The following is a 24666-nucleotide window of genomic DNA, read 5'->3' as shown; positions in this document are numbered from 1 at the left end:
AAAGGCACACAATTTTAATATTAACAATTGGAAGTATTTACAATATGAACATAATTTAACAACAAATATACTGTTGGTCATTTCTTTTAAACGGTATCACAGATTGTAGGGTTTTTTGCATTATTGTATTTTGTTTATTTAAAACAGTTCCTAGGAAATAGGTAAGCAGCGTTTGTTTCTTTTAAATGTGGACAGTGTTGCTAACTTCTTCATATTGGATAATAAAATAAGGGTAGCTCTGATCATCGTTAAATATAACAAAAATTTGAGGCTCAAAGTAGTTGTCTACACAAGAATCATAGAGGTCACTGGTAATATTCCCTGGGTTCAGCGGGGGAGGCCTCCTCATGGTAGGATTTCCCACAATGTATCTTCCCGTCAATACTTTAGCCAGGAACATATAGTGAACACCCTTCTGGGATCTTTTGGAAAAATTGTGAGAATAACTTGCTTTTCTGGCAAAGTAACTGCCCTGTCCAAACATGGTGGCATGCTTTCCACATACTCTGGGGTCAAAGTTGTGCTTGCAAATCCCGTCAACAACATCTTGGGATGTCCCATGGAACAAATGTCTTTCATTCATAATTTTGTCCAATCCAGTCATTTTCCTTGTCATGAATTCTTTTTTCCTAAACAATAAATGAACAACATTATGGAAAATCTGAGCAGAGCATTGATGTTTACCCACTGTTTGGCTATTGACAGAAATCGCTACTAATTTCTTAATACTGTTCACTGGCAAGGGTGGGCCATACATTAATAATATAACTTTGTACATGCTAACTTATTATGATCAGGCAGGGAGACAGTAACATTAAGAAATACTAAGCATAAACTCTATTGTTACAACACGTGTAACAGAAGAACACACGTTCTTGAGGTCATAGGAACGTTGTTCCTGCATGCAACCCTTAATGAAAGAGGAAGGAAACAGTAAGTGGGTCAGCTTTTCAGTAGACAACTTGCAGAAGTGTTCCCAGTGAAAAAAGTAAGATAATTTAAGTAACATCAGTGCAAAACATATGTTCTCTCTAATTACACACAGGTGCAAAGTAATAGTTCTATGAAATGATTCTGTGTAAGGCAGTATGAAAAACAAATACGAGTGCATATACACGTGGAGAAAGATAGATAGATTTTTTCTATCTCCTATGTTATGAATGCAAAATCTTGCAGGGAATTAATGTGCTTGACCCTGCCACTTGTAATCTCCTACGAAATAAACAAAAAGAATATTACCTCTTGTATTTTTCCCAGAGAAAGAGATTCTGAACTCGCATAATCTTTGAAATCCGAAACTTAGTCTCTGGTACTGTTTTGTGAAATAATGAATACACCGTCCTGAAGCTTTTGTCTTCATTGGTCATAGGCACTTGAACAAACTCTTGAGAGGAGTCCATAGGGATCCACGTTTCTGGATAGAAGTTCGGAAACGTGATAGCAACGGGCGATAGGACTTGTGATGCGGAGTCAATCGCTGGAGTGGTCAACGGGGTCGTTCCGCTAAGTGTTCTAGAAATTAAACAAAGAGAATGTTTCACACTGTGATTAGAAATGGGAACAAGGCAGACTGGTCCTGTATAATTCGTAGTTAACGTTATGAGAAAATAGTTTTCATCTCCGGATTTCTGAACATGTTACAACAAATAGCTGGTTAAATACCAGACTGAAATTGTAGCGTATAAAGATGTGAACATGTAATAGCAGGAAATGATTTCCTAAAACATAAGTAATCCGCTGAAAGTGTAAGCAGTGCTCTGGGATAAAATGTTCTAACAACGTATTGTGCCAACGTGTGGCCACACACACTAATGTGATTCTTGTAAATAATATGTACCCGTCAGTAGAACACATGGGCTGGTTGTGCGAGTTCTTGTTGACCAGCTCATAACTGTAAATTCTCAGGGGTATGGGTGATTCCCGTGTGAATGTTTGTTGTGGAAGTTAAAACCTACCATGAGGGTCTCTTAATGAAACCGACTGTCATCTGGTAATAGCTCTAGAACACAGTGTTGCTCTAGTAGGATCTTTTAACGAATCTGGATTTCTGGGTAGCATCCGAGAATACTAAATTATTGTACAGTTTCAAACAGCAGTGCACTGCACTGTGGAAAAGTGTAGTTGCCATTTTTGAAAATATTGCTAGCCCACAAGAATACTGCTGTGCGTGCATCTATTGCCCCATTTAGGAGAAACTACACGAAGAAATGATTGTATTAATTAGTAAGGGACTGCAGTGAAAAATCTTTCAGTTTTTTTCAGTTGCATTTATATTAAAGTGTCATAGGAGAGGACATTCACATCTCACATGCCTGTTGTGTTTCATTTGTTGCACGGTGTAATTATGTTGTCAAACGTCTTTTAAACATGGAGACAAAAGCTGCAGTGTCGTCACATCTTGTATTAACCTGACCCTTCGTAATGACACACACAGTCAAGCTAACATTGCACACAATATTTACACGACCGGAACAACAAACTATGTGTTATAGTGAGAATGGCTTTAATGTAACTATGCTGCAGTAACATGTAAATGAAATGTATTGTATTGTATTATGACGCATGATCTGTAATTGTGCATGTTGGGCTACCATGACCTTAATTAATCAGTAGGGCGTGTTGTCTCGCACATCTGTGACTTACACGCAACAAGACGTATTACAGTGCAAGTCTGCATGACTGTACACAGAGAATTAACGTAACCTTGTGATTATTGTCCGCACTAGAGACAATTCTTTAACATCTGTAGCATGAGGGGGAAGCAGAAACAATGCCTCGGTTTCTATATTCAGCTTTGATAATCGTTACTGATACGTGGGCATTAGCTCGTGCTGCATTTGGTCATATAAAATCCCTTTTGATGTAACCTAACAGAGATTAATTAGACTTAAAAGCAGCCAACATTTTCTGCTGTGATGAAGAATATCAATAAAGGAGGCGTATTTCAACAAAAGCTACCAGAATATGCTTTCTACAGCCAGGAACAGATTGTTACATAGCCAAGAATAAATGACTCGATGGATCGCTGTTAAAAAGGACAGTTCTGGTGCTAAAGTGGAGCAATCAACGGCAACGTTTAATTGTTTCCCATGACAACTACTCCAGATGGCCTCAAATAGTTACATGCTTTTCTTCCCCCAACATGGCTTGCGAGCTTGAACACGCCAGACTATGAAATATCTACTTACACTAAAAATAGCAGAGAATGAGCTATAGAAAGTCTTTTCTAAACTTCTGTTGAACTTGCCCATCCTGTATATTAATATGCTTAGAAGACTGCAGTAACATAATTAACTGCTCAGAGAACCTGATTGCATTACTGATGGTAATATGGAGCTGCTGCAGTTAAATCCTTTGCTAGTCTGAGCATGTCAAGCTGCCAGTCATCCTATCGGCTTCCTGCTTTATACGGCGAGGACAGCTTGTTCCCAAATGCCAAGTTCTGCAATCATACTTCCAACAGCGTTTGAGATCCCACAAAAAAAAAACAACAACCCATCAAAAGGCTTCAAATCGAAACAGATTAGTACTGCAGAGCTTCTTGGTTAAAAGCACACATCAGCAATAGAACAGGTAATGCCACAGAACACAAAATAAAAAGTAAAGAATGCAATTTGTTCTGTTTACAGTTTGCTTTAATGTTGCCTTAAAAAAAAAAAAAAAAAAAGTCTGATATCCAGCAATGAAATTAACAAGCCAGACTGTGTATGTTTATATCATTTTATACACACAATCTTTTTACAGAGCAGTGCAGCAAATGTAAGCAGCTGGTTTAATAGAAATCCAGTAAATAGTTAATCTTGGTGACCGTTACTATTATCCAAAAAAATAAAAAAAATAAAATAGATTCAGTTACGATGCTATTTATTCCATCCCAAACAGCTTCAGCATCTCTTTCACACTGATCAAGCGTTCTCATTAATGATGGCACATATAGGAAATGCCTCCATATGTCAGTTTGGTGAGAACCGACAAAGGGATTTACCATAATACCATAAATTCTGGAATCAAGCAAACTCTAAAAATCTTTAATCTAGAGCTTGATTACATAAAAACTGGACCCAGTATATTTCAGCCTAGTTTCATCCAAGGTACTGATGAAAGATTGAGTATATTTGGAAAAATGGACTAGATGGCCTGTTTTTACCTGCCGTAAAATTCTATGTTTTTAAAACTTATTTAAGAATACTTACTGTAAATGTGGCAAGAGCATTACAGATGACCGGAAAAGGGGCCTCCGTTTGATTTCCTTCCGGAAGCATGCATTTTGCTGGAAGCCGTCTTTGATGTTGAGTATGTACTGGTTGTGCCACGTAACAAACCGAACTTCCTTCAGTCCTCGACAATTTGCCTCTTCGATGAGCTTTACAACAGGCTGTTAAAGGTGAGGACACATCAGTATTACAAACCAAATCCCCTATTTGTGTGTCAGACTGGGCACAAGACCCTCAAAAGGCTGAGGACATTAATATTATGGTATACTTTTATTTAATTAATTAGAATGAATTAACCTTACTTGTCAGTGTATTGAGAGGTTGTCACCTGTATTATACTTTTACTAGGAATTGGACCTGCATTTTTTCTTCTATTTTATATAATTTAAGTAACTGATGAAATGGATATCAGCTGAACGTTACCTCTGAATACTCCCTCCACCCAAAGTGGTCTCGGCAGAAGTATTTCCATACAGTATGATAATTAGAGCCAACCGAGGAGGTAGATGGTGTAGACAGTCGTCGGATTTGGTCAAATTCAAGAGAATCAACGTTCATACAATTCAAGTCAGCCAAAAAATCATGTCCCCTAAAAAACACAAAGACAAAAACTTAAATCATCATACAAATATACTATATTTGACAAACCATATTTTTCTACTTTTGTACAAAGAAAAGAAGGCAATATTTGAAACTACTGTGTAATAAATAAAATGGTTCTGCGATTTTATTGGCCTGTATTCTGCTTTTCTCCAAGGCTCTACTCCATGCCAGTCGCTAACCTTGGTATTCTTGGAATAAATTCACTAAAACTCAGAGAGTTACTTTAAACAGTTTTATAAGCATGTGTAAGGAGTACGAATAAACAAGTCACGTGAAGGTTCTAGTTGACGAATTCAACTATGAAAACAAAACCACAGAACATATTCTATTCTTTGACATTAGTGCCCCCCCCAAAAAAAATCCCACATTCTTTTTTTTTTTTTCTTAAAAAACACACTCAGCTAAAAGAGAATAAACAGAACTGAATGGGAACAGAAAGTAATTTGGGGCTCTATGTACTGTACAATGAATGACACACCTAGAACTTGACTGGAATCAAAACAAATGTACCGTATTTGCTCGATTATAAGACGACCCTGATTATAAGACGACCCCCCAAAATCTGAATATTAACTTAGGAAAAAAAGAAAAAGCCTGAATACAAGACGACCCTAAAGGAAAAAAGTTTTACCAGTAAATGTTAATTCATGTAAACTATTTTTTTTAATAAAAGCTATGATTGAGAAAAATATTTTTTTTGTTTTTATTTCTTGTATTTTCCAACCTGTCCCCCAGTTACGCACATCTGCCCCCAGGCTTGCCACTCCAATATGGCACTGTGGCCCATGATATGCCTTTTAACCCTCTATATGCCACTGTGCCCCATGGTATGCCTTTTGACCCCCTATGTGCCACTCTGCCTCCAGAAATGCCTTATACCCCTATATGCCACTCTGCCTCCAGAAATGCCTTATACCCCTATATCCCATTCTGGCATTTAGGGGGTTAAAATGCATATTATGGGGCAGAGTGGCATATAGGGAGGTATAAGGCATTTCAGGAGGCAGAGTGGCATTAAGGGAGTTAAAAGGCATTGTATAGAGCACTCTGCCTCCAGAAATGCCTTATACCCCTATATGCCACTCTGGCATTTAGGGGGTTAAAATGCATATTATGGGGCAGAGTGGCATATAGGTGTATAAGGCATTTCAGGAGGCAGAGTGCTCTATTAAATGCCCCCTTAACGCCACTCCAGAAATGCCCTATGCCCCCATTTAACACACACACACACACACACACACACCCTATACCCCCATTTAACTAACACACACACACACTCTCCCCTCCCCTCCCCTCTCAGCCCTCTCTTACCGGTGCTTCCAGCCGGGGCAGCGGGTTGACGTCGCCTTCTGCTGCAGCCGGAAGGAGGTGGAGTTGGCAGCGGGGGTTTTTCTGCGTCCGTCGCGTATACTTTCCCCGGCTGTCAGAGATCAGAGTTCCCCGCACCGGTGCGGGGAACTCTGATCTCTGACAGTCGGGGAAGGTTTGCGCGACGGACGCAGACAACCCCCGCTGCTAGCCACACCTCCTTCCGGCTGCAGCGGACGTTGTCTACGCGGATCGCGTAGACGTCAACCCGCTGCCCCGGCAATACAGCAGGAAGCACCGGTAAGTGTGTGTATGATGGGGGGGGGGTGAGACAGGAGGATCCAGGTCCCCTGCAGCGGTGCGGGGGATCTGGATCTTAGTCTCCTAATCAGACTCTATTTGAGGTCTGATTAGAAGACGACCCCGATTAGAAGACGAGGGGTATTTTTCAGAGCATTTGCTCTGAAAAAAACCTCGTCTTATAATCGAGCAAATACGGTATTTCTCTTACGTATCGGTTTATGAAAGAGGAACTACAACTTTTCACAGAAACATAAACACAATCATATGAATTTTCTTCTGCTGTGCTGCCGAAAGGCTTCCATGTGGCTATTATTGTTTTTTTAAATACTAAGAAATTGTACTTCCAAGTTCAAACACCTGTCTCAGCAGTAACGTGGTTTATCTTTTGCTAAAAGGCGTCAGCCTCGTATTGTCTTCTAATTGTGATCATACTCTCCATTGCAAAGTCAATAGTTTCTTTTCAGTCTCCAAGTACAGAAGAAAAAAAATGATCACTCTGTAGCAACATAACTCCAAATATTGCTTCTCTCTAGATCAGTATTTTGCCAAAAAAATGTAAGCCATACTGCGGCATTACGATTTAAAAGGATTAGATGTACTGCAGCTGAGAAGAACAGAAACATAAAAAGAAAGATGAAACTGGACAGAATTCCTAAAACAAGGCTCTTCTGGGAAATTAAAGTACTTGTGAATAAGACCTACAGTGTTTATGTGCACATTCCAGCCTCTAAACTTTCAAACGCTAGAACTTATAGTACCATGACAACCGACCATACAAATTGGGACCCATATTCTTAGTTAGGAAACAAAGTCAGGATACAAAACCCATAACGTGTCTTAAATAAACAATATTTTCTGAGTTAACACAGAGTAAAACGGTGTAGTCACTCAGACACGTCCGGCCAGTTGTAGAAAATCTTACAATGATGACACCATAATGAAAAGGAGATGACTGGGAAGTCTCACGGCTGAAACCACATTATAAAAAAAAAGAGGTAAAAAAAAAAGTCTGGAGGATAATGTGAAAAATAACATAAAATCTAACTTAATACAAGTTGGTGAGGAGAACTTCGAGTCGGTTTGGGTTACAGTACAATTTGGCAAAAGTAAAGTAACTCGCATAGGTGTGATTTATAGACCCCCAGGACAAGTAGAAGAACTAGATAATCTACTAGTGGAGGAAATAGCTAGAATGACAGTGAAAGGGGATGTTATAATTATGGGTGACTTTAATCTCCCTGATGTAAACTGGAAAACGAAAGTAGCTGGTTGTGCCCGGAGTGCGGATATTCTAAACTCCTTACTGGGATTATCTTTAAAACAGGTAGTTGAGGAACCAACTAGTAAGGAGGCCATATTGAATTTAGTGTTCACAAATGGAGATTTGTTAACAGATATTTCTGTAAGTGAAAGTTTGGGATCTAGTGATCATCAGTCTGGGTGGTTTAATATACGAACAGTGACTGAGTCACATCACACAAAAACAAAAGTTTTAGATTTTAGAAAAGCTGACTTGTCTAAAATGAGAAAATGTATAGAGGAGTCATTATCAGACTGGCACAATTTAAATGGCATTCAGGAGAAATGGGATTTTGTAAAAGCTGTTTTATTGAAGGTAACAGAAAATTGCATTAGGCTGGTCCGTAAAAGTAAAAAATTAAAGAAACCGCTGTGGTACTCTGCAGAAGTGGCCAAAATCGTGAAAGACAAAAAGTTAGCCTTTAGTAGATACAAAAATACCCAAAGTGAGGAAGATAGACAGATCTATAAAATTAGGCAGAAAGAGGCAAAGAAAGTTGTTAGATCTGCCAAAATCACATGCAGAAGAGCGAACTGCCCTCTCAGTAAAAAATGGAGATAAAACATTTTTTTTATATATAAATGAGAAAAGGAAAGTCAAACAAGGATTAGTTAGACTAAAACCAAAGGGAATATATGTAGAAGAGGATAAATATTTAGCTGACTGCCTCAGTGAATATTTCTGTTCAGTTTTTACAAATGAAAATGAGGGAATGGGACCTCAGTTGGGAAAAAAGACTGAATCATTTGAAATATGTGAGTTTATCGAGGCGGAGGTTCTACTTCAGTTGTCTAAGGTAAAGACAAATAAGTCGATGGGGCCTGATGGGATACACCCTAAGTTATTAAAAGAGCTTCGGGGTGTACTAACAAAACCGTTAACTGATATATTTAATGAATCATTGGTAACGGGAGTTGTCCCTGGGGATTGGAAAGTAGCGAATGTTGTGCCCATTCACAAAAAAGGCAGTAGGGAGGAGTCGGGCAACTACAGGCCAGTTAGTCTTACATCTGTAGTGGGGAAATTAATGGAAACAATGTTAAAGGAAATGATTATTGAACATCTGAAGTCACATGGGTTTCAAGATCAAAAACAACATGGGTTTTCCTCAGGAAGATCATGCCAAACAAATCTTATTGATTTCTTTGATTGGGGGACTAAAGTAATTGATCAAGGTGGTGCAGTAGATATTGCGTATCTGGATTTCAGTAAGGCCTTTGACACTGTCCCACATAGAAGACTTATAAATAAACTGCAATCTCTGGGTTTAGATCCCAATGTTGTTGAATGGATTAAGGAGTGGCTGAGTGACAGACAACAGAGTGTTGTAGTGAATGGCGTATATTCAGAACAAGGTCTTGTTACCAGTGGGATACCTTAGGGATCTGTACTTGGACCCATTCTCTTTAATATTTTTATTAGTGATATTGCAGATGGACTTGATGGAAAGGTATGTTTATTTGCTGACGACACAAAAATTTGCAACAGGGTTGATGTTCCTGGAGGAAGAAGCAAAATGGCAAACGATCTAGGAAAACTGGAAAAATGGTCAGAGCTGTGGCAATTGGCATTTAATGTAGATAAATGCAAAGTAATGCACCTGGGGCATAAAAACCCAAGGGCAGAGTATAGAATATTTGGTACTGTCCTAACCTCAACGTGTGAGGAAAGGGATTTAGGGGTAATTATTTCTGAGGATTTAAAGGTAGGCAGACAATGCAGTAGAGCAGCAGGTAATGCGAGCAGAATGCTTGGTTGTATAGCGAGAGGTATTAGCAGTAGAAAGAGGGAAGTGCTCATGCTGTTGTACAGATCACTGGTGAGACCTCACTTGGAGTATTGTGTACAGTACTGGAGACCGTATCTCCAGAAGGATATCGAAATGTTGGAGAAAGTGCAGAGAAGGGCTACTAAAACGGTTTATGGATTACAAGATAAACCTTACCAGGACAGGTTAAAGGATCTTAACCTATATAGCCTGGAAAAAAGACGGGACAGGGGGGATATGATAGAAACATTTAAATACTTAAAGGGAATCAATAAGGTAAAGGAAGATAGTTTACTTAAAAGGAGAAATACTACCACAACAAGAGGACACAACCATAAACTAGAGGGGCAAAGGTTTAATGGTAACATCAGAAAATATTACTTTACGGAAAGGGTAGTGGACGCATGGGATAGCCTCCAGCAGAAGTGGTAGATGTTAATACAGTAAAGTAATTTAAGCAAGCATGGGATAGGCATAAAGCCGAGCTAGATATAGGATAAGGGCAAGTACTAAAGGAAAGTACTCAGAGGTTGGGCAGACTGGAAGCGCCTACTGGTTCTTATCTGCCGTCACTTTCTATGTTTCTATGATAATACTTTTCGATTTTTTAATATTCCAAAGGTGGGATCGCATGGGAATACGTATTAAAAGTAGGATGAGGAGCAGGGATGCTATACAGGTTGCCATGGCGATTGCATCACATGTACAAATGGGCAGCAGAATTGCACTAAATGATTGTGCACAAGGGCATGATGGTCTAGAAAGGGGAAACTAAAAAGTTCATATAGGTTACATAAAAATTCCTAACAATTTATAATGAAATGTTAAGATACATTATTATTAAATCAATACATCCTGGGGAAAAAAAACCCATAAAAAACAGCTAAAATATAAAACACATTTGTAAAAAAATAAAAGTTTGTTGTTAAGTGGCAGGTGGTGAAAGCAATAAAGACACTTCTGCCCAGCAAACGGCATAATCCATAAACACAGGTGGTTTTTACGGCAACAATTTACCCTTAATCTACTTAAAACTGGATGGAGTCTGGTAAATGTCTTCCTGGTTCCAGTTTGTAACTAGTTACTGCCTTAACTCCGCTCACATGTCTGACTATTATTGCTAAATAATGATTTACATGAGGAAGAGAGGCTGGAGAAGTATCTCATGCCATCCATAATAACCGTGTATTTAGCAATGCAGGAATTCTTCCCGGTTGAAACCAATATAGCCGACTGCCACATTCTGCAGTGCTGTACAATGTATAAACAGGACACAAGTAGTGCATCACATAACAATTTGGATTTACAGAAACAGAAGGTAAGAATAGCCTTGCTCAGAGGAGTTTACAATCTAAAAAGCAAGCAGCCAGCATGCCGGGTTTCTTAGATTAAAATGACAAAAAGTTCATTTATAAGATGAGGACAGAAGGAAGAGCATCAGCTCATGCCTCCCCAAAATGAAACTCAGGTTAAATATGTAATTCCATTGTTCATCAAAGGCTCTAATACCCCAAGGGGTGATCACAGACTTTTGTTATAATTCTGTTATTTTAACAACAAACAGTTTAAATAAATAAGCTGCTATACTAAAAACATAAAAGCAGGCCACATGTACGTCACAAAAGCATATACCATGCAACGCCTTATCACAGCATGCAAAGTACAAAACAGCACTTCGCAAAATACGGTCTGCTGCGAGAAAGTGGTCTCAATCCGTAGAAAGTCCTGAAGTTTGTTTCCCATGATGTGGTCAAAAACCGCTGAGCGATAGAAATCTAAGAAACTCATTATGTTGAAGAACACTCAATGGCATCAACGTCCATCCATTCAGAGTCTGCAATCTTTTCCCCGCACGATCATAGCCATTTGAATAGAAGAGGATTAGCAGTATTCAACTCCCATAATCCACCTCTCCGAGGAACATAGCGCAACTGAATGGCTAGACTGTAAACTTGCGAGCATGGCCCTCTACCTAGCATCGGTTCATCTTAGTCTGTGAATTCCAGTAAAATAAATTATACAAATAATAAATACATTTTTGGGTGGATTTTAGTAACTATTCTTATTGTATATAGGATGAGGTTTTGGCATGGTTTATTGCCAACATCCTTATCAACCAGAAATAAAGTTGTGTAGTTACCAAAAAAAACAACAAAAACTGTTGATCCATCAATTAAAAGTATTTCCAACATATAAAGTGAAATAGACTCTTGTGTGATGTTTGGAATTAATTAAATGTTTAAAATCATACATGAGAACTATTTTAAGTGTGTGTACCAAGAAAATGAACATGATTTAATGTTGAGCTTGATGTCGCAATAATACCTGGCATCATGAATCTAATAAATACATATAAAAAAAATGATATGGCTGGTGCCTTATTATTTATTGGTTTATATAGTGCCATCTGCGCCGCTGTACCATGGCATGCATTACATAGATAGATAGATCTAGCAGCATAGAAATAAAGATTCATACAGCTGACAGTGCCAAGTTTAAAAGTAAATAAATAGAAAATAATAGTTGTGCTAATCTGGTAAGAACTGAAAATGTTTGCCTGAGAACCTTCACACTGAAGAATTTCCCTAATCACAGCACAAAGAAATAGCTGTCTCCTCATTACAAGGCTGTCCTCCTACCCGCTGGGGAAGCTGACTCTAATTATATCTGATATTATTGTACGTGTTATAATCTATGCATAGTGCACTAACACCCACACTGATTCAGACAGTGTAGCTCGTAATTACCAAGGCTGCTGCGTGACATTCTAAAAGGACACATGCATTTTAAGCAGGCATAGGGAATGAAGAGCTGTGAGGGTGTGCAACGTCTCAGGGGGTCAATCATCACAGCGTGCTGAATGGTGGTATTGTTTGCGCGGTTTTGCCATTTCAAGCTCTTATCGTCTCTGAAATAACTGGCAGCATAATTAGATTAACCTATACAAAGCAATACCGCGCACACACAATATTTTCAGTTATGTCACTCGGTTAGGAGTCCCACTATGGAGGAATCAGGAGGTATAATAAAAAACACCATTGCACTGATGTATCAAAATGAAACATAGGTGTAAAAACTGTACTTTGTTTTTTAAAATTTAACTAACTAATGCCATCTTAGTATCAGTTTAGAAAGAATATGCGGCATGTCACATTTACAAAGCAAGAATGAATCTTTGGACGCAGCCATCGCTACTAAAGTCATCTCTATGGGTCACAATCCCAACTTCACAATAGAATTACAGTAATGCAGCACCCATTAGTAGTATCCACCATGTGTCCCAAAGTCATAATGTGATGATATAGATTATGTGCCCACTCAAACACCAGAGCACTAACCAGAACTCGACAAATCAACAAAATAAAAACTGAATAGGGTTGCCACCTATTCTGGGACATGCTATAAGTACGGCCTTAATACACCAGCTTGGTGGAGGTTCTACCTTTGGGTTGAGTCATTTTCCCCACATAGAACAGAATTCATCCCAGAGTTATTCATTACCAATATGTCTTAGAAGTACAAAACCTATTGTATGAAATCACAGTACACAACCTGATTAAAAAATTAATCAGAACTGCCTGTCATTTATGGTAAACCTGATCATATGCCTCATACCCTGTGTGTTTATGTTATGTTGTAACGATCGTCTTGTAGTAATCCTGGGTGGAACCTTTGAGGAAACTGGCTTTATCTTCACCCAGGCATTATAATGCAGAAGCAACTAGGCAAATGGGACATTTCAAAACAATTGCTACATGGGCATAGCTATGAAAACAATGCGTCAGGTATCCAGGACATTATCACATCTTCCCTACTGGAAAGGAACTTGCTGCGCGGATTAATTAAAAGAGAGCATGGTGTTCTGTGCTTCACAACTTGTTCCTTGGATAAATTACAATTTAAACAGCTTTAGACTATTAACTCCTGCCAGGTCTGGATGGCAATGTTTTCTGAGATCGGTTTGGCTCTGTGTGTTGATTCTGTAACCTCAAACATCCAAGGTGACCCACAAACAGAGCTCCAGCTCTCTGTAATGAGCATCATTAATAAACACGATCAAGGGAAGAAAGGATTTCACATAGAACTTCTAGGCTCTTCTAGTCTTTTAAGGAAAGGCAGTTTGAAGTCCTTCAGACACCTGGAAATAATGTCAACTTCACAAGCCATTCAACAACAATACTGTCTAGATGTTCAGAAAAGCTTAAAAGGACATCAAATCCTCACAGAGACCTTACAATAAAGCTAGTACCGATGTGCATACGTAAATGTCCGATGACTTTAATATGTGGATGGGTCAATCCCGGATTAAAAAATAAATAAAAAAATATTACACCCAAAATCAGGATGCATAAACTTTATCAGGTGTCTTTTTAAACATTTTTCAGATGTATAGGTGCACTTCTTATGCATAGATCCCAACAGGCTACACTAGTTGCCTCCTCGGTTAAAGCCGTCATGGCTAAACAGGAGTTTTTAATCAAAGAATCCACTGATAAAAAAAGTTTAGAATCAAATAAGCCCTTTGGACTTCAGAAGTCCCTTCTCCAGATGGAAAGAGATCTTTAAGGCCCCAAACCTTTGATTAAAGACCTTCGACTAAAGACTTCATCTTCTCTTGTACCAATATGGCTATAACCCTTTTTCCGTACCATAGATGGCTTTACACCATGATTAACATGCATAGTGGCAATGCACTGTTACCAACAGTTTCCCACTGAGGCCCCAGACAAATTATCATAGTCATTCACCATACACTGTTTCATATCTGGTGTGCCCCCCAAAATCCATTAGTTTCAGACAGCTATTTTTGGATTATGAATCCACTAAAATAGTGCTGGCTTCCCTTGAGCAGGTATAACCTTTCCTCTGAGCCTTATCATCTCAAGGGAGACAATCCAATCAGGATTTTAATGCGCAATATAGGCAGAGTGACAGTAAACAGGCCTTACATGACCCTCTAGGGCTTTCCTTGTAGACATTAAGTCAACTAACTAATGAAGATTTCAGAAATGCATTAAATGTGTGCTTAACTCCCAGTTTGGATATCGAATATATAAATAGAAAGAAAAACCCACGCAAGGCTTAAAAAAAACAGTTGAGATGTTACATGGGTGAGTGCTTTTTCCTTGCTGCATCATAAATGTTCTGTAATACTGCACACACACACAAAAAAAAAGATAATAAAAAGTGAGACGTTGAGCTCATGTGCTCTGTGTTCTGCACATCGTGGGCTGCTGATAAAGTGTTTCAGATAAGGAATGTGAAATCCATTAACTAAGGTTACACCATGAATGCAAACCTTTGTCTAGCAGCTGTATAGGCAAAATGTCACTGAAAGGCACTGCACCGTGTGCACACAATTCTATCTTATATATTCTTACATACAAAAAAAGCAACCAGCAAAAAATTCCAAAATATTACCTCACTTTATCAGATATGCATTTTGAAGGGTCAATCCTAAAATGAAGGGTTAAGCTGGCCCCTCATTATCCATACTTAACGCAGTGCATCGTACCTACTGTATGGTGAATGAATGAAAAAAAGATACCTGGAAGCAAAACAACTCAGAGCTGCCCTCTCACAGCTGTCATAAAACTTCCCTCCTTGCATCCTGTGTGCCCCATGCTGTTTGGAGAGATATGATGTCATACCCTGGCATTTAGCAGAAGGTGGCACGCTGACCGTTATTGCAAGGCATCTGTACCACTTCCTAACACAGGTTTTTAATGTATAATATGAACAGTAAACTCTGCTAGTGGAATGAGTTCAGATTATTGAAGTAAGATGGATGTAATCACTCTGTAAATGTTATAGCCATGCCTGTGTATAACAGTCTGTAACTAAAAAGTTCTGAGAAGTGGGAAATGTAATAGCGAAGATCACGACAAGTGGCATTCTAGATGTTCACCATTCTCCGGTCAGGGGAACATAAACTTCTTGCAGGTGCAGCCTAACCATTCATTACCCAAGAATGCAGAGATAGTCAATTCTTTCTCTAACAAGGGCAAGGGCACCTCGTCCCCGCATGCACTGCCACCTGTACAGCATCATTTTAGTCCAAAAGCTACATGTGTTCATAATCATGGAAGGAAACATGTCTGGATTTGGTAGTCCTCGGAACCCACCAACACCAATTTAGGATGGTCCCGTCACCCAGCTCAGAAATTAACGATGCTAATGGCCCAGGTCATACACATCTTTGTCACCAAAATGACAATGCTTCTAAAATAGGCTCAGCCAACTGCTCTAATCATGCTCACCCAGCATAAAGGGTGGTGGAAGTTTAGATCAGCAATAGCCGACGGTTGCCGTTGCCCAATCCTCCCATAACCTGGCAGTAATAGGGAGCTAGAAGACTTTAGTTAACTTCCTGTATAGAAGTCTTTACATCCTAGCTACAGTAACCACAGACTTTAAGCAAAAACATTTTTTTTTTTTCATCCATGAAGGATCGTTAAAGATTACATGCCATCGGTGTGATAGTTCTCATCTCTTGTAATCTAGCATAATGAATGATTAAACCGCTTGGAACCTGACTAGATGTGATAGCGAGAACTCAAGAATGTTATCTTTTTACCACCTTCAGTAAACAGATCGAAAGTAAGGCTTTCATTTTTTCCTATCAAAAAAAAAAAAAAAGAAAAAAAAGAAAAGTTGGAGTTGCATAGGTCAAGTGTGACAATCCCACTGAAATATTTAACACATGACTGGGAGGTTTCACCGCAAATTCCCAGTGTCACCTCATACAAATGTAATAATTAAAATATGTGGAACCAATCTTAGGTAGGAGTTTATTTACATGTCGACAATGGAATATAAAACCGTATCACCAAAACAAATATGGTTTTAGATATGAAGCAACATTTAACCACATTTTATGATGCCTGCAATAAAGGACATTCAATTTCCATACTATACCCAGCAGAATTAACTCTTTCATTGTCCAACCTAAATGATCTTTGTAAGGGGTTAAAAATACTGGCTCTAAAAGTAATTTGATACGAAAAGGCAGAGGGGGTTAACATGTGGTGTAAGCTTGAACAACGTTTGATATACATTAACTACCTATCCAATGCTGTGTATACCATTTCCCAAGACTGAAAAAATATAAATTGTGTCTCAACATGTTTCTAGAAAAAAAAGATAGTTTACGTTATTGAGGAGTGATGTATGTAAAAGTTTTTTGAAGCAAAGACAGAGGAGGTGGGACACTCCCTGAATTATTTTTCTATAGCTAAGAGCTGCTCCAAAAAACCCCAAAACAACAAAAAACGTTCAATGAAACTTCTAGTGAATGCATGTGCAATTGCAGACCCGCTCAACTACTCTTCAAAACCAGATGACAACTTGTTTGGATCGCATGGACTGAAACCCCAATTAGTTGTATTTCATATGGAAATGGGAAGCTAACAATTGCTGAAAGAAAAAAAAGAAAACTACTTAACAAAACGGATTTGGATGTGCCACTGTATGGCGATTTCTCCAAATTATGCAGAATTTCAAAATGTCAAACTTCTTTAGGTTCTATAGCTGAACATGATTGCATCTCAAACTAAAAGTAAACACAAAAAACTGTAGAACTGCTTCAGTAAGGTCTCGTAAAGCAAAACTACAACTAAACTGCAGGTTCTGCCAATAAATTACATTTACAGGTAATTTTGTAAAAGATCTTTTTTCCCCACTAGATTGTTAATGAAGCTGCCTTCAAGTAAAATACAGCACTTGATTCACTTCACATGATGTGGTTCCCGTACAGTTCTGAGAAAAGTTGTCAATCGCATGTAATTAGGCTACAGTAGAAACCAGATATTTGTTATTTGATAAGAGATGTCAAAAGATTACCAGTTAATTACATATTGAACTGTGAAAACACTTGTTACTTTCCTGGGAACATCCAACAGTATTCCACACAAGGATCCTGCCAGCATTATAAATATATATATATATATATATATTTATTTATACCATCACCTTGGAAACGTATGTCTACCAAAAACAGCTTGATGAAGGTCACAGATGAAGAACCTGTTATTAGGGGTTGCCTAATCAGCCATTTTTTTAATAGGACATGTCTAATTTTAACATGTTATATGTGTTACATGGTTCTGACCAACCAAGTGTTAGTGTGCTGTATGTGGACTAAATAAACTTGATCACGTAATTGTATTTCCTTTTTTGACATCACTAAATCACGCAATAGGTAGCCTACAACAGGAAGACCGTCTGAAGTTCAACATCTTTGGTACATCTTCTACACGAGTGACAAACCTACACCTTTAGCTGGTAAGGCATTTTGCTGAACTACATCACCAACAGGTCTCATATTAAGCATACAAGTAAGTTGTTGGTTTAGTCAATTAAACATAGTCCCAAGAGGGAGGCCATGTTAATGTAAGGGGTCTTAATTCCTGCACTGCTGAGGTAGTGTGCGTACATAACAATTACAATCAAGCCATGGTCTGGAGTTCTGCCATGATAAAATGTTCTAAGGTCACATTGTGCATTCCTTCCATTGGGAATAAATACTTCTCTAGCAACTCGGCCTTATGATGAAGTCAATAAAAACCTTTCAACTCAGTGTGTCAACATATTTTGTAACCTTTGGAATCACACCATGTATGAATAAAGAAAAATCAAGAGACGTGTAAGCGTTAAAACCAAGAACAGCCAGTCTGCAAGAATTGGATTTAACATGTATTTATTTATTGAATTGGAATAGCCTGTAATAACCAGGCAACAAGATGCAATTACTAAACAGAAAACCATCTGTTAGCACTCAGGGTAACGCAAGTGACTATGGGCTATTTTTCAGATTAAAATCAACACAGGATGAAATAAACCATACATACGTTGTGTTTAATGTTTTTAAGATTGAGCGACTTAAGTGAAACTATAAAACACATGTAATTAAGTTAGGCGTCTTCCGTTGCTTAACACATAGTATGAGCCATCATGCCCCTGATCTCTTGTATATTTTTCAATGTCTGTACTATGTATTCATGAATGAAAGGAGGGGATTGAATCGTATTAATGTTTATCTGAAACATTGTTTAAAAGCTGCGAGATACATTTAGTAATGAATGTGTATATGATCTCTGCCTTGTTCCACAACACACCAAGGGGATCTGCTGATCAGTATCAGGGTAACATCATGGAAGTTGACATTGGTGGCTGACCTGAAGTTACATCCCTTCTCCTCATCCCAACAATAGGTCAGATAAAGGGATTTTTTAATAGGTTTACCTTAATGTTGACAATCTAATAGCATTTCTTTTTGTGTATAAAAGTGTAAAAAGCATTTCTGGGATTATCTGCTTTAAACCATACAAGGTGAGCTATGTCATATTTAAATTAAATATAATCCATCACTCAGTGCCATAATTATCTGAATTGTGCCCCAACATGCTAGATGACACTTGGAGCAATGTTTGACATTTTGGATGACCAGAGCATTCATTGCTTTTAGTACCAAGGAAACCGTGTTTAAACCTGGAACAAAAAGAGATGACGACCGCCCACTGGTTACTAGAGGAGCTGTCTCCTGCTTGGCCTTTCTTGATCAAGCAATGTGCTGAACAGACATTTCCTTGTTTTGTGCACACTGTGTTGATAGGTCTGCAAAGCTAGTCTGACCACAAGAGATTAATTGCTTTGCCCAGATATAGCGGTAACCATGCAAATTGTGTGCCGCTCTGTCTTGTTTGGGAGCTCCTCAGAAACCCTCAATATACTGTTATTCCTGTCTTGTTGCCAGGAAACACAACATTGCTTAAAAAAAAGGCTACGTTGACCATGAAGAAATGTTATCAAGTCTTTCCTGGGCTAATTACTCCGTGATGGTGCCATTTATTCCAAGTGCGGCGACCCTCGAAGCAGCTTGCTTGATTACTGTGTAATCAAACTATAAACATCTTGTTTAAGCAGTGTGAAAAGACCTGCATTACTAGACCCCCTCCTGCACCCCCAAACACTTAAACATCAGCTTTAAAGTTAAGGTCCATTAATGTTATATTTCATATACCGAGGCTGTCAATTTAAAGCATGGGGAAGGTAGAGCTAGAAGAGGACATCTTCGGTTGTTGGAGAACAATTCTCATTACCTTGAGATATGGCCCATGGTTATAACAATAGAGCCTGTCCCTTTGGGATCTGGGCAGATGAATGGTTCTATTACAATGTATTCACCCCCAATAACACCCATATCATCGTTACATTATATGTGCTACAAAGAGATGGCGACAAATCCAATGAGGTGCCTGTTCTGTAAACTCTTGTTATTCTAGGGAAATGAGGCCTGAAAAGACAAACATAATTTAGGAAATTCCCTAAGGAACATTAAGTTAAAGGACTCCATCACTAGTAAGTGCCCACTCAAGGTGAGGGTTATTTACAACAGTTGAAGCATTTATGGTAAAAAAAAAAAAATCTAAAGAAAACAGACACTTGTTTTTTTTTTTGTTTTTTTTTTTACACTGTACCTAGAAAAAAAACTTTTTTTACTTTTTTTTTTTTTTTAACAAAACCAATTCTTTAAACACATTGACTATTTCAGGCAGTATGGTTTCACAAGGATGATTACCAAAACAGCTGGTGTGAAACCTGCTGTTAAAAGAAGAAGGAAGAAAATCTGTAACATTGATTTCCAGCACTTTTAGTGACATGTATTGCTCTCTTCACTTTTAGACTGTTCAAATCCTCGTCATATATATATTTTCGTTTTGAGGTGCCAAACATCACCGAGTACCTACTGTTGGGCTGCTTTAGATACATAAATACTTAATCAAAAATTAAAAACATACTTCTTACAGACAGGAGGCCAAAGGGAAAGCATCACATACAAATGTCTCTCATACCCGTTGCATCAGTTAATGATAATAAGGGTTAGACACGGGTTAGCAACGGGGCTAATAGCACACAGATCCTCATCATTTGACTCTAAATTGCTCGTACCTAATATGGAGCAGAGCTGGAAAAAAGCCATCGATGAAACGCCTCTTTGCAGCATTGCAACATAAAGCACACAAATAAATGCAGGACACAGCTGTTCTATCAATAGTGCATGCGCAGGTGAATTAGGTACTTACTGATATCTCATTTTGATTCGGTCACTGTCTGGACTGCAGTACAGTCTCTCCAGATGTTCTTGGGAATCATCATTTATACTCTGCCAGAGGCCGGTGTCGATTCTCCTAACCTGCCAGTGATACGGTAATACTGTATGGTGTTTTAGGCAGTCGTTACCATAAAAGCACAATCCCTGTAAAAAATCCACACAAATGTCTATCCCATCGTTTTGATGGACATGATATTGGAGCTGATTCAAAAGTTCAAATACTAAAAGAAGGGAGGCTTCCTCTGTTTTGTCCTGAAATATCCCAGTGTTTGTATTATCTTGGTTCAAACTGTATTGGTCCAGACAGCTGCTATCCTGGAATAACCCATTAGAATAGTTTTCGGTTATCTTGTCTAAGCAGACGGGGCTTGTGGAATCCTCTGGGTTTGCTTGTAAGATGGGATCCTGGAAAGACTCATTGGAAGTGTGAGCAGCAGTGACGTTCTGTTCTGATGGAAACGTTGGTTCAGATGTTTCAATTACACTTGGTGTTTCTCCTCCAAGGTCTTCTTGTCCCGAATGTAAAGAGAGAGAATTATCTACTACGGGTCTGACACTTTGATCTCCAGAAATCAATGTAGTGGGCTGAGGACACTGTTGTTCCGTCTTAATTCCCTTTTTCACATGAGGTTCACATAAGTTAGTAACGTCACCTGTCTGATTCCTGGGTACAAAGATTCCATTGAGGGGCCCTGATCCCAAAAAACTAGTGAAAATTGGTCGTAACGCATTAAGAGTTTCTGCATCAAACATTTTCGGAGAGTGCTTTTTTTTGAAGCATGGTTTTACAGGAGGAATTTTATCAGAATGTCGTGAAAGCTCTCTCTCTGTCACGTCTGGGGACTTAATGCCTTGGCAAGGAACCTTCATAGAACAAGCTTCTGCATCCATAATCTGGACGGCGTCTTCCATTTCAGGGACCAAAAACGTTAATCAGCCTTATAGAAAGAAAGGTAAAACAAGGTGTAAGATTACACCGAATCTATAATAGAGTCAAATCGTTGCTGTTAATTTCTACAAGGTAACCAATCCATCCACTCCCTCTGTCCTTGGCAGCCCAAAGCATTTATGGCACGAACTTGAGAAAATGCAGTTGGAGCCCACACACAACCTCCACACCGAGTAGTTTAAATCTCGGTGCTCTGACTTGCGGTATTTGGGACCACAAACACGTCTGAGCTCATAGCTGAATCAAGTTTTCAGGCACGTCTTACCTTTCGTTTACATTACACACGATGACTGAAAAAGCACACAGTGTATCAAAAGCAGCACAAACTGCCTCACAAAGAGCCCTAAGGTCACATGTGTACACACCCTGTCTCACTCACTATCATGTACTTTGACACACACCCAGTCTGACACACATGCCTATTTCTCTTTCCAAACTGCAACACTCATTCAGGCTTGAGGTGACTTGAGCACACACCCCATACCACAAATCTCCTCGCTCCACAGATCAAGGCCTTATTTCAAGGTTTTTAGGCATGCGCTGTATTAGTCATCGATAGCCTAAGTTTATACAAGCAGAGCCCCCGTTACCTTTTATCTCATTAAATGTTTCACTATGTAAGGAGGACTAAAACATTACTTTAAAATGCTTGCAGAATAACCATTCACAGTACAGCCATGCAGAATGTGATGGAGCCATCTAAAGCAATACAATAATAATAATAATAATGATAATAAAACATCCCCTATCACACATCTAACATCCTTTTGTATGCCCTTTCCATAAACTGATACTTCTGCTGCAAGCAACACCCTTTGTGTATACTAAAGGGTGAGAAGAAAGGAAGTTCTTTTAAGTTTTACAATGCAAACCATTTATTTCTCCAAAGTCAGTGTGCGCTTCCCTCTAGCGTTTCAGATTCTTCTCTGTTGACTGTTGGCATACATTTAAAGGACACATTGCTAGGAGCAGACATACCTTAAGAGAAGGCCAATTAACCCTTTACAGACACACCATCAACATATACCCCCCCAATCCTTCTGCTTCAGGGACTAGGAACCCCAATGACGGAAATTCTGTGTATGTTTCTCTACAGGTCACGCAAGCTGAACAAATCAATGCTAATAAGATAAACCGTAATTATATATTGTGATCTGATTTAGAGGAGACTGGGGAAAAAAAACAATAACCATCCATCCAGGTATATAAATAGAAAATATCTGTTAAATGTTTAATCAGGTGAGTATTAGTAAGAATAATATCAAAGAAAACAAAAGGCATATATAGAGCCCTTTGCAAATTCTATTTTCCCTTGAAAATGAAGATTTATTTTTTAGTAACTCAAGGTTATTATATGATTACTGATCCTGGTGTCTGCCTACCCCAAACATTAATATATATATATACACACACACACACACACACACACACACACACAAATACATAAAATATACAGAATAACACTATGGATGTATTCCAGGAGACGCATGGGTTTTATGTGCAATTCCTGGGAAGCCTGCCTTTTGTCTCCTAGCCTTATTTGTATGGGGGCTTTAAAAATATTATTTGCCATTACAGGAACAGCACAAAAAAGACAATATAAAACACAAGGTAAGCTTTATCTACCACAAGAATACATGCTTCATAAATAATCCCACCAATAGATGATCTGCAAGCAAATAGACAAGTATTTGAAATAATATTGAGCCCTGCAGTATGCACATCACAGAATACAGAGTATAAAAGGAGACCAGTTACCTACTAACCCTGATCACCAACACAAAGAAAGGAGGGCTTCCCAGAGGAGGACAAACTTCCCAGCACTGGTTGGAACTGGGGGTGAGCCTGGTCAAACCAGTCAGCAACATCCTATGGGACCTATATGTCTAAAAACAAAAACTACCCCCAAATTAAATATTAAGCCTCTAATAGACATGTTGTACAATATTAATGTGGGACCCACAGTCCTGACTTTCATTCTTGTAACCTTTAGAAAGCTGTACTGTCCCCAAGGGTTAAACTTGATCACTTGATCTCTGCCCCTTTCACCAGATCGCATCCTCCTACTAAGATCCTCGAACTAAGCGATCTCTTGGAATCTTCCGGCAGGCAGTCACAGGTTTACTACCCCCTTAAATAAGTAGATCCCCCCACTCTCTCTTCCATCAATGCCCAGCAGACAGCAGTGAGAGGTCTCCGGCGCCGAAAAGTTCCAAATCCATTGTCACAAGTGGACACTCGCTAGCCAAGGAGAAGGGTGAGGACGTTTGCCCGGCAGGGTCACTTACCTGCACGAGAATGAGCTGGGCTGCCAGGTACGTGCAGTCCCGGAGTTCGTTTCTGCTTGGATGAGCCTCTTTTGTATGGGGGAAGGTGAGAGGATTTCCTACCCTGCGCTTGCCTGCTGCTCAGTACGTGACAGGCGACCCATTCCTGCTTCCAGCCGCTCACGTACGGAGTGCACTGCCTGCCTCTCACATGTTCCATTAGCCTGCTTTAAATATCGCCTCCTATAACCACTCCCAGAGGAGCCCGCACGACTCAGGGTGGAGCGTGTGGCCAGCACACTGTAATACGGGCTGCCGAGTCCCAGTACTGGGAGCGCCGGGTGTCTTGCGCCCCCTGGTGGACACACGAGGTATAGAACAGGTGACATGCAAAGTGCTTCTTCTCCATCAGGGTCTTCTGGGGGTGATGGAGGATAAAACTGTAATACGATAGCTTTCTAAGACCTGTCTTATTTACCACCAATGCATGAATACAGCAAATGATGCCTTTTTCTGGAAGTACTGCATAATTGGTTCCTTAATCTAGTGACCAAGGAATCCCATTCCATTTAATAAATAACCTTTTTTTGAGTTAATTTTATTATGATTATTTATTGATTTAAAAAACAAAATACTGTCTGCGCTTCTCACCCTAATAAAGTTGGCAACAAATATATAAACATAATATAAATGAGAGGTTTTGGTTATATGAATTGGCCAAAGCACCTCCCCCAACACATTAATAAGGTTTTGGTAGCAGTATAAACTGCTTTGTGTGCCCACTATGTAGGAGGTGAGAGTAGGTTCTCTCCCTATTGAGAGTGTGCCTTGACGTGGCGGG

General features: G+C 39.0%; 1 protein-coding gene across 1 annotated transcript; it reads right to left on the bottom strand.

Annotated features, from left to right (window-relative positions):
• Window positions 1-181: 181 nt before the first annotated feature.
• Window positions 182-21521, bottom strand: LOC149300346 (protein mono-ADP-ribosyltransferase TIPARP-like). Its single transcript, XM_089485454.1, has 5 exons — window positions 20581-21521; window positions 4638-4803; window positions 4194-4375; window positions 1240-1512; window positions 182-629 (listed from the first exon to the last, which is right to left on the bottom strand). Exons 1-5 carry the CDS (start codon window positions 21519-21521, stop codon window positions 182-184), a joined length of 2010 nt encoding a protein of 669 aa, XP_089341580.1.
• Between the last annotated feature and the right edge of the window lie 3145 nt (window positions 21522-24666).

The sequence above is a fragment of the Sceloporus occidentalis genome, unplaced genomic scaffold (assembly GCF_023333645.1).
Source record: "Sceloporus occidentalis isolate IW3139 unplaced genomic scaffold, rSceOcc1.0.p SCAF_25, whole genome shotgun sequence".
Classification (NCBI taxonomy): Eukaryota; Metazoa; Chordata; class Lepidosauria; order Squamata; family Phrynosomatidae; genus Sceloporus; species Sceloporus occidentalis.
The sequence above is the reverse complement of the archived record's forward strand: the minus strand, read 5'-3'. Positions and strand labels throughout refer to the sequence as shown.

Excerpts from the sequence above, each read along its gene's own strand:
- LOC149300346 (XM_089485454.1), bottom strand. The coding sequence starts at position 21,521 with ATGGAAGACGCCGTCCAGATTATGGATGCAGAAGCTTGTTCTATGAAG. Across the intron at positions 4,804-20,580 it reads CGAATCAAAATGAGATATCA|GGGACATGATTTTTTGGCTG; the intron begins GTAAGTACCTAA and ends TGTGTTTTTTAG. Across the intron at positions 630-1,239 it reads CTCTGGGAAAAATACAAGAG|GAAAAAAGAATTCATGACAA; the intron begins GTAATATTCTTT and ends TTTATTGTTTAG.